The sequence below is a fragment of the Zalophus californianus genome, chromosome 8 (assembly GCF_009762305.2).
Source record: "Zalophus californianus isolate mZalCal1 chromosome 8, mZalCal1.pri.v2, whole genome shotgun sequence".
Taxonomy (NCBI): Eukaryota; Metazoa; Chordata; class Mammalia; order Carnivora; family Otariidae; genus Zalophus; species Zalophus californianus.
This window is the reverse complement of record NC_045602.1, coordinates 110,026,491-110,036,582: the sequence shown is the minus strand read 5'-3', so window position 1 is coordinate 110,036,582 and position 10,092 is coordinate 110,026,491. Positions and strand designations below refer to the sequence as shown.

The window sequence follows — 10,092 nt, the reverse complement described above, 5'->3', positions numbered from 1 at the left end:
AGTGCTTTCTTTAATTTTACTTTTCTTCCACCTCTCTCTCTCTGTCCATATCCCACAAACCCATATCTGTACCTACTGTATGCCTGGCCAGCCGCAATCTATAGGGTAACCACTATGAAAGCCTCACACAAGAACATGCAACACCTGCTACCTCCATCACACTCAGACTGTTCCATTTTGTCTTCAGGGCAGGTCTGATAACTCCAAGAAGCACCAGGACTCCCATCAGACCAGAAGGCCCCACCTGCTTTCCAGAGCTGACCAACACCTCTCTGACACCTTTTCCTCTCCTGCCTCTGTATTAATGGTTGTCAACATTTATTGATTTACTGAGTGCCTACCGTATGCCAGGCAACATCCTGACCTCTTCACATGCTGCCTCACTTAGGAATGAATTAGTATGTAACAGCAACCCCACACAGCTGTTTAGCAAAGTCAACATGTGTGCTCTTCCTTCAGCAAGAAGGCTCTGCAGCATCTTGGGGGACCCAGGTTCCTTCCTGCCTTGCTGTCCTCAGCACAGAGCTTTTGACTTGGAAGGCACAGGTTGGCTGAGGGCTGCAAAAAGTCAGGAATGGCACCTGACTCTGCTATTTATCAGGACACCACCTCCACCTGGGTCTTCCACAGCCCTCCACGGTAGTGGCTCAGGCTAGCTTCTCACTGCTGTCTCCTTCACATACCTCATACAAGGCCAGCCAGCCCCTCAGTGGCCTGGGACTTGGAGTAGATTCACTGCCCAAGGAGTGGACAGAGGCTAGAATACTGTGTTCCAGATGCCAGCTGGCCCCAAGCAACCAGAGCCCTCTGCCAGCTCTCTGCTGTAATCAGCTAGCAGACACGGGTTCTGGCTGAGAGTGATAGGGACCAGGAACCAGGAACTGAGCCAACATGACATGACCCCCAGCCTTGTGACTGAATCCCCACACCATCCCTGGGCCTGCCCATCCACCTACAAATATATTTGTGTTGTACCTGTGGTCAAAATGCCCACATGCCCTGGTCTGCCCCCTGGCCACCTCCTCTAGCCTTCCTTCAGTGTCCCCCTGCCCACGTCCTATGGCTAGAGGGGTCCGGAATACATGCCCTGCCCTTGGAAGGGTCCTGGCTCCAGAGTCTCTGCCTGGGCTGCCCTGCCCTTCATTTCTTCAGTCACCAAGAAGTGTGCATGGCCCTGGGGAAGGAGGATGAGTACCTTAGCCTGGGTATGCTCCATGGAAAACATCACCACCACAGGCAGACCCTCAACAATGGGTGCAAAGGAGGCAACTGAATGCTAATGGGCAGTCCAGGCAAGGTTTCCCCTAAGTTTTGATCTGAGCACATTTTGAAGGGCAAAAGAAGGGTAGGAAAGGGCATTCCAGGCTGAGGGAAGAGCCAGTGTGGAGGCTCTGAGGCACAGAACTTGAGCCGTTCACATGTCAAGAGGTAAAAGAGAATGTAGGCTGTAAGGCTCAGGACAGATCTTGCAGGGCCCCAAACACCTCTGGGCTGAGCCTCTAATTGGGGCTATTATTCCACCGCTTGGCTCTGGAGGCTGGTGCCTGGCAGTGCCCCCTCTCTTCACTGTACTTTTGATGGCCTCCCTCAAAGAGGGGTCACCTTGTCAGAAGCGGGAATATGAAAGGAAAAACTGGTCAGCCTGCTAAACCCTACGGGGCTTCACTGGGCCCAACGAAGTGACTCACCTGCCAGGGACACATGGCTGGTGGCAGGGTGGGTTCAAATTTTAATCGTTCTACTGCAAAACGAAGCCTGGTCTTAACCCGCTGTGGGAATCCACAACCCCAAACCCTCCCCCACCAACATCTTTCTCCTAAAGTCGCAATTTCCACAAATAAAGCCCAGGCATCTGCATTTTAACAGGCACCCCGGTGACTCCCACGCATACTGACCAGTTCGAGAACCGGCCCTGCACTTTTAGGCCCACGAGCCTCGGCCCCCCGGCCTTTTCCGGAAGGTTCACACGCCGGGCCGCTGCGCCCCCTCGCGGTGGCTGGGGGCGGTGGCCTGGGGCGAGGCTGGTCCAGGCCTCCCAGCGGGATCCCTAACACCCCGCCTGGGAATGGCCCGCGTGGGCCCCGCTGGGAGTTCGAAGCAAGGGGTCTTTGGTCGGAGGGCGAAAGCCGCCCGTGCCGGGGGTCCAGGCGTCAGAACACCACCCCTCCCCACTCCCGGAACAGTACAACTGACGTGACCCGACGTGGGGGCCTCGCACCCGCCCCCCCGCGCGCGTCAGCTCGTGCGCGCGCCCGCGACTGGTGTGCGCAGGCGCCCGGGAGCCGCGCAGCAGCCATTGCTCTCCTGCTGCGGAGTGGAGCGTTCTGTTAGCAGAAGTCCGCGGGCAGGAAAGGAAGGGTATGACGCCAGGAGGACAGCGGCCCCGGGGCTGAAGGGGCAGCACACTCAGGGCGGGGTGCTCCGCTTAGGTCTGTTTGACTGGAGCAAGGAACTACAACCGCCTAAATGCATCGCGCCGCAGGCTGGCGCGAGGCAGTGACGTGAGAAATGACGCTACCATTTCTTGGGGGTGCGGGGAGACGGTGGCCAAGGCTGATGACGCGCTCTTCGGGAGGCTGGAGGGTCACCGGAGGTCAGCCCCGGGTCAGCGGGCTGCTGGTCTCAAAGCGCCTTCGCGAACCTTCCGTGCTTGACCAATTTAAACGGACGGTCTACTTACCCTTAATTACAGATCCAGATATTTGCTTCCGGTGTGCCCCGCTGCCTTCCCACCCCGGGCCGGCAACTGAGCCAGGCGGACTCTGCTGTTAGTAGTAGTACCATTATTTAGTAGACTTTATTTTTAAGTAATCTGAAACTTGTGGAAAACTTAAGGCGTTTTCTTATAAAGAGCTACCTTACACCCTTTGATAATTAAGTTAGCCGCAGCTACGATGCCGCTTTATCTGTGTATTTAGAGGTACTTCAGTGTGTATTTTCTAAAAACGAGGACATTCTCCTACATCCAGAATCAGGTAACATTGATCAAGACTATTACCTAAAATGTTTCCAGTTGTCCTAATAATGCTGTATGTTGAAACTACCCTTTTCTTGGCCGGGGACCCCATCACAGGTGCGTTCCGCTGCCCTGTCCCCTTCGTCTCAGTCAGTCTGGAGCAGCTCCCCGGTGTCCCTTGGCTCTCATGACTTCGACACTTTTGAAGATTCCTGGCCATTTGTTTTGTAGAACCGGGTTTGGGGTTGCCTGAGATATCTTCGCCCTTTGACTCTGTTGTGGACAGGAGTGCTGGTGACCAGACGCCATTATTCAGAGGCAGAGAGTGCGTCTTGGGTGGTGGAAGGAGACCAGTGACCAACCACAGCAGCCTCCGGTCATGCTCCCAGGTTTTGTGGTTACCTGCGCTGCTGGGCTTTCACACTCATCTCACCAAGGTCTCTGGCTTCCCTGTAGTGCCCGCCTGGAGCCATGGTCCACGCTTTCCTCATCCACACCTTGCGGGCTCCACAGGCCCAGGACACGGGCCTTTGCCGAGTGCTCTACTCCTGTGTCTTTGGTGCTGAGAATTCACGCGATGACCCACGACCACATGGTGCTGAGCGGGACAGGCTCCTCCGAAAGGAGCAGATTTTGGCTGTGGCCAGGTAACATAGGCTTTCGTTGAACACATGTCTGATTGTGATAGGTTTTCGGGGGGGGCGGGGGGAGGGTACAGAGAATCAGACTAAAAAGCAGAAAGTTTGAGTAGTGTTTCCACAATCATCCGCACTTGTTCAGGACTATGTGAAAAGGGGTTAAAGAAATAATAATACTATTGTCATCATCATTACAATTATAGCTAGCATTAATTGAGCTTATACATATGTGCTAAGTGTTCTGAGCATTTCATGTATATGAACTCATTAATTCTTTTAACAGTCTATTGAGATAGATACAGTTATTATTCCCACCTTACAGATAAATAAACTGAGGTACAGGCACAGGAACTTAACCTGCCCAAGGTTTTGCAGCTAGAACATGGCAGAGCTGGGATTTGAGTGTAGGTAGGCAAACCTTGGAACAGATTAAACATGCTTTGCAGTGCAGAACTTCTCAGGGCTGTTAGTATATGTGTAGGTTTTATGAATCCCTAAGGAGGAGAGAGAATGTGGTACATGGGAGCTCTGAGCCCAGAGCCTCCTGAAGGCCTGGGATCCACAGAGAACAGTTTGGGAAACACTGTTTCAGATGTGGTGGCCAGCCTTGGACCTTCCCATCCCAGACCCAGATGGAGCCAGCAAGTTCCAGAATCTCTTTGCCTCCCTGCATTCTGTGGCTGAGGGGGGTGGGGGGCAGGGGATTAACATTCTGGGGCAGCCCTGTGCTAGTCTTTTGCCGTCCCTTTTTTCCTCTGGGTCTCCACCCCCCTCCTGTGGCACAGAAAACCAAAGGCTTTTAAAACCAGCCTGTGCACAGCCCAAATTAGAAGATGATTCAGGAGGGATCGGAGTGTGATTTCAAAAGCCTAAATGGCCAAGTGGAAAGTCTTTTTTGTTTGGAGAGGGTTGCAGGGTGGGACGGGAGGTGGAGAGGTTGGACAGCCCAGCTGAACATGGCTTTTACTTCTCATGGGTCGCTTTTCTTTATGTTAGGGAGGCCTCTGTGAAGCTGGTGGGGGTAGGGTCTTTTTCCCCTGGTGCCCTTCCCTGGCTCAAGGGGCTGTGTTCAAAACCTGCCTTCTCATGAACACATGGAGTGAAACGGTTCAGGGCCTGGAGGCAGGAGCCTGGGTTCCTGTCATGGCTCATGCTTCTGCTATGTGGTCTTATAGTCTTTCTGGGGCTCAGTTTCTACATCTGAGATAATGGAGTTAATAGCAGTTCTAAGGGTGGTCATGAGGATGACAGAAGTCAGTGACCCACCCACTCTCCCCAGGCAGGTGGAATCCATGTGCCGGCTGCAGCAGCAGGCATCTGGCCGGACCCCCATGGACCTGCAGCCTCAGTCCTCAGATGAGCCAGTGCCCCTGCATGAGGCCCCCCTTGGGGCCTTCCGCCTGGCAGCAGGGGACCCTTTCCAGGAGCCTCGGACAGTGGTATGGCTGGGCGTGCTCTCATTAGGCTTCGCCCTGGTGCTGGATGCCCACGAGAACCTGCTACTGGCCGAGGGCACACTCCGGCTGCTGGCACGCCTCCTCCTTGACCACCTCCGGCTGCTGACCCCCAGCACCAATCTCCTGCTTCGGGCTGATCGCATCGAGGGCATCCTCGCCCGCTTCCTGCCCCATGGTCAATTGCTCTTCCTCAATGACCAGTTTGTCCAGGGTCTGGAGAAGGAATTTAGTGCTGCGTGGCCCCGCTAACCACTCCCTGGGATGGGACTTCCTGAGAGGGCAAGGAGGGAGGACAGGGATGGATGGACACACACACAGCCAGGTGAAGCTTGGCATCGGCCTCCTTCCCAGCCTGTTCCCAGCGTAGGTGTGGTACCACACCCAGGACAAGTGGACACCACAAGCTGGCAGAAAAGGGGGCTGGGCAAAGGGTGGTGGGGAGGAATCCCAGAACATCTTATGCCTGGAGGTGCCATGTGACTCATTCATACTGCTGCGGTGGGCCAGCCCCACCTGTCCTTGACCCCAGTTTCTCCCATCTCCGGCAGCCAGCCCCAAAAACAGTCTAGCAGTTGCTAGTGTTGGAGCATGAGGAGTGGAACTCAGCCCACTTTCTCTTTCCAAGCCCACAGTCATCGCAGTGCAAAGGGAATCTGAGACTCCCAGGGTTGGGGAGCTGGCTGCAGCCTTTGCACCCACTTAGGCAACATTATCAACAAGGATTTTGTCAGTGAGGGCCTGTTCAGTGTCCAGCCCCACCATAGTTCCCAAATGTGTCATTCATTCAGCAGGGGGATTCTGTAGCTCATTTTGGGTGCAGCCCTTGCCCACAGGCAGCCTTGAGATAATCACAGGTTTCCTTCGTCTGCAGGGAAAGAAGGTACCATCAGGTGGTTGCAAGATGTCTGGCCAGGATGAAGTTGTCATTCTCGTTTTGAACTAAAAGCACTGATTGTATGATTTCATGCTCCTGTTTCTGTAAGATTGGCTAGTGCATATTTGCTTTGATGAGTATTTGCCTCTTTGTATGGCCCTGAGCTGGGTACCTGAGCCTTCATGGTCAGATATGCCCCCAAGAAGCATCTTGGGAGGTTTCCACCTCTCGTGCCCCACATCACCCCTGTCTCTGTATGTGCCTCCTTTGGATGGTAGCACTTGTTTTCTCTACCAAAATGTGGTGGGTTGGTTTGGATTTCTGAGAAGCAGAGTCTGAGATAAGGATTAGGTACAAGCAGTTTACATGGGAGGTGATCCCAGGAAGCACTGGAAGGGGAGGCAGTCCATACAAGTACATTATCAAGGGTGGATAGGGTGCTTCATGCCTCTGGGGACCTGTAATACAACAGTCACCTCTGAATGACCTTACAGGAGGGGTGAGGGGCTGTGGATGTTTGTCTGCCATTCCCTTCAGTCAGTGGTTGTGAGTTGGTCCTAGGGCAAATTCCCTGGCTCTTTCTGCCCCCAGAAAAGGGCAGTGTGGAGTTGGGCCTGGCTACACAATGGTAAAGCCTAAAGGAATGTGCCTAGGGCACCAAACTCCTATTAAGAGTCTTTAATCAGCAGCTCTAGTGGTGGTTTAAAATGGTTCTGCTGGAAAAAACCTCTGTTTACATCTGTTTCCATGATCTGAATGTTACCTGTGAGGTGTGACTTTCTTGCACAGGTAAAATGAGCCTCCTAGGTGGTCAGGGTTCAGGTTTTGGCCTCACCATGCTTGCCAAGTATCAGTTGCCCTTTGGCACCCAGGAAGGACCCACCCACACCCACACAGACAGCACCTATGATCAGGGTTTTGCTTTTCTGAGTCTGCAGCAAATGTCACCAGCCATGTCGTGTTTTTTACCATCGCCATTGGGACAAGGCTACCTTCTCCATCATAGGTGCCACAAATCACCCTCTGACTTTGAAGACCTTGAGGGACCTTACTCTGAGTGTGGCAAGTCATGCCTCTGGAAATGTCCCTCAGATCCCTAGCGGGTCACCCCTGCTCCATAGTCTGCTCTCTTGGGCTGCCCCTTCCTTCATTCCAGGTTAGTGGTCCTGGTGGAGTGCCCGTGTTCTCACAAGAACAGGCCCCTCTGGCTTTGTTTGAAGAGCGCAAGCTTGGCTGGTCTGAAACCTTTCTGCCTATTTTTCTAACCAGACTTGAAGAAGGTGAGGCCCTGCTCCCCTGGAAGCTGTGGGAAATTGGGGTTAGGTGGGTTTGGTATCCTTGGTTCCCGCCAGGTGGAGGAAATGGGTGTGCAGAGAATGGCAGAGACTGAGTGTTGAGCTCTTGGTTTCTGTTCCAGTTGCCCAGTTAGTACGTGGGTTTCCTTAATCCTGTGAGCTTGCCCATTGCTGTTTCCATATATTCCCACTTTTGCCCCAGCACCTCTGAGCCAGGTTTCTGCCACAACTTCTTATGCTTACGTCAGGTTCATCAAACCTGCCTAGGTGCTATTAGGGTGCGAGATGCTCCTTAGAGTCCAGGAGACAGCTGGATACTACGCCTGCAAAGTGGCACAGGTTAAGTATCACTAAATTGATCCAAAGTGCTTTAAATGTCCAAAGACTTTTCTTCTATGTTTATCTCCTAGGAGTTTTATTGTTTCGTGTTTTTACATTTAGGTCTACAGTACATTTTGAGTTAATTTTTGTGAGAAGTGTAAGTTCTGTGTCTACACTGATGTTTTTGCATGTGATGTCCAGTTATTCCAGCATCATTTGTTGAAAAGACTATATATTTGCTTCATTGTATTGCTTTTGCTACTTTATCAAAGACCAGTTGACTGTATTTATGGGGGTTTATTTCTGGGCTCTCCCTTCTGTTCCATTGATCTGTTTCTCTATTCTTTTGCTCGTAACACGCTGTCTTTTTTTTTTTTTAAGATTTTATTTATTCATTTGCGAGAGAGACAGAGAACAAGCAGGGGGAGAGGCAGAGGGAGAGGGAGAAGCAGACTCCCTGCTGAGCAAGGAGCCCGATGCGGGACTCGATCCCAGGACCCTGGGATCATGACCTGAGCTGAAGGCAGACGCTTAACCATCTGAGCCACCCAGGCGCCCGTGTAACACACTGTCTTGATTACTGGAGCTTTACACAGTAGTAAGTCTTAAAGGCAGGTAGTGTCAGTTCTCTAACTTTGTTCTTCTCCTTCAATAATGAGTTGGCTGTTCCGGGTCTTTTGCCTCTACATATAAACTTTAGAATCAGTTTGTCAGATCCACAAAATAACTTGTTGGGAATTTGATTGGGATCCCATTAAATCTGTAGATCAGATAGATGAGGTTGGGAAGAACCGACATTTTGACAATATTGAGTCTTCTGATCCATGAACAGGGAATAATATCTCTTCACTTATTTTGTTCTCCTTTGATTTCTTTCATCAGAGTTTTGTGGTTTTCCTCATATAGCTCTTATACCTATTTTGTTAGATTTATACCTAAGTTTCATTTTGGGGGTATTAATGATACCTGTGTAAACAGCAGTATATTTTTCATTTCAATTCCATTTGTTCATTGTTGGTAAAGAGGTAAGTGAATGACCTTTGAGTATTAATTTTATATCCTACAACCTTGCTGTGGTCATTTATTCGTTCCAACAGTTTTTTCTTCTGAATCTTTCATCTTTTCTACATGGGCAGTTTTGTCATCTGTGATCAGATACGAGTTTTATTTTTCCTTCCTAATGCATATAGCTTTTATTTCCTTTTCTTGTCTTACTGAGTAAGTAGCACTTCCAGGACAGTGTTAAAAAGGAGTGGTGAGATGGAACATCCTTTTCTTGTTCCTGATCTTAGTGGGGAAGCTTCTAGTTTCTTGCCATTAACTATGCTGACTGCAAGAGGTGCCTGGGTGGCTCAGTCGTTAAGTGTCTGCTTTCGGCTCGGGTCATGATCCCAGGGTCCTGGGATCGAGCCCCACATCGGGCTCCCTGCTCCGCAGGAAGCCTGCTTCTCCCTCTCCCACTCCCCCTGCTTGTGTTCCCTCTCTCGCTGTGTCTCTCTATCAAATAAATAAATAAAAATATTTAAAAAAAACAACTATGTTGACTGCAGATTTTTGTAGATATTATATTAAGTTGAGGAAATTCCCTTCTATTCCTAGTTTGCTGAGAGTTTTTATCATGAATGGGTGTTGGATTTTGTCAGATGCCTTTTCTGCATCTATTTTATGATCATATGATTTTTCTTCTTTAGTCTGTTGATGTGATGGATTACATTAACTAATTTTCAAATGTTGAACCAGCCTTGCATACCTGGGATAAACCCCACTTGGTCATGGCATGTAATTCTTTTCATACATTGTTGGATTCTATTTGCTAATATTTTGTTGAGGACTTTTACATCTATGTTCATGAGCAATATTGGTCTGTAATTTTCTTTTCCTATAATATCATCTGGTTTTGGTATTGGGATAATGCTCGTCTCCTAGAATGAGTTAGGAAGTATTTCCTCTGCTTCTGTCTTCTGGAAGAGATTTTAGAGAATTGGTATATTTTCTTCCTTAAATGTTTGGTAAAATTACCACTGAACCCATCTGGGCCAGCCTTGACTTTTTTAAATGTTTATTTTATTTTATTATATATATTTTTAAAGATTTTATTTATTTATTTGACAGAGAGAGACAGTGAGTGAGGGAACACAAGCAGGGGGAGTGGGAGAGGGAGAAGCAGGCTTCCCACTGAGCAGGGAGCCTGATGTGGGGCCCCTATTTTATTTTATTTTAAAGCTTTTATTTATGTATTAGAAAGAGAGAGAGAGAACATAAGCAGGGCAAGGGAGAGGGAGAAGCAGACTCCTGTGCTGAGCAGGGAGCCCGACCTGGGACTCCATCCCAAGGCCCTGGAATCATGACCTGAGCTGAAGGCAGACACTTAACCAACTGAGCCAGCCAGGCATCCCCTGAATTATATCTTTAATAGCTGTTGTATTTCATTGTGTTTGTTCCCTTCAGGGATTCCAATTAAGTACTAGTTGGTTCTTCTTTTCCTGTTATCTGTGGCTTTTTTCTCCCTAATCCTTTTAAAAAATTATTACTGTTGGGGGCGCCTGGGTGT

At 49.9% G+C, this 10,092-nt stretch overlaps 1 protein-coding gene across 4 annotated transcripts; it reads left to right on the top strand.

Annotated features, from left to right (window-relative positions):
* The first annotated feature begins 2,275 nt into the window (after positions 1–2,275).
* On the top strand, positions 2,276–8,988 carry AP5S1 (adaptor related protein complex 5 subunit sigma 1). Of its 4 annotated transcripts, none has more exons than XR_003524961.1 (4): positions 2,283–2,975; positions 3,413–3,603; positions 4,874–5,373; positions 5,923–8,988. XR_003524961.1 is itself a non-coding variant. In XM_027624338.1 (4 exons), the coding sequence occupies exons 2-4, from the start codon at positions 3,428–3,430 to the stop codon at positions 5,967–5,969; spliced, it is 576 nt and encodes a 191-aa protein (XP_027480139.1). In that variant the 5' UTR covers positions 2,283–2,975; positions 3,413–3,427; the 3' UTR covers positions 5,970–8,988. The 4 variants fall into 4 exon arrangements, 3 of the variants coding, with proteins under 3 accessions (XP_027480138.1, XP_027480139.1, XP_027480137.1); XM_027624338.1 differs by having other exon boundaries at positions 4,874–5,226; XM_027624336.2 differs by having other exon boundaries at positions 2,284–2,358; positions 2,693–2,975; positions 4,874–8,988.
* The last annotated feature ends 1,104 nt before the right edge of the window (positions 8,989–10,092 follow it).

Bases quoted from the DNA above. Each gene is read 5' to 3' on its own strand.
- AP5S1 (XM_027624337.2), top strand. From the start codon at position 3,428: ATGGTCCACGCTTTCCTCATCCACACCTTGCGGGCTCCACAGGCCCAG. The intron at 3,604-4,873 runs GTAACATAGGCT...CACTCTCCCCAG, and splicing joins CAGATTTTGGCTGTGGCCAG to GCAGGTGGAATCCATGTGCC.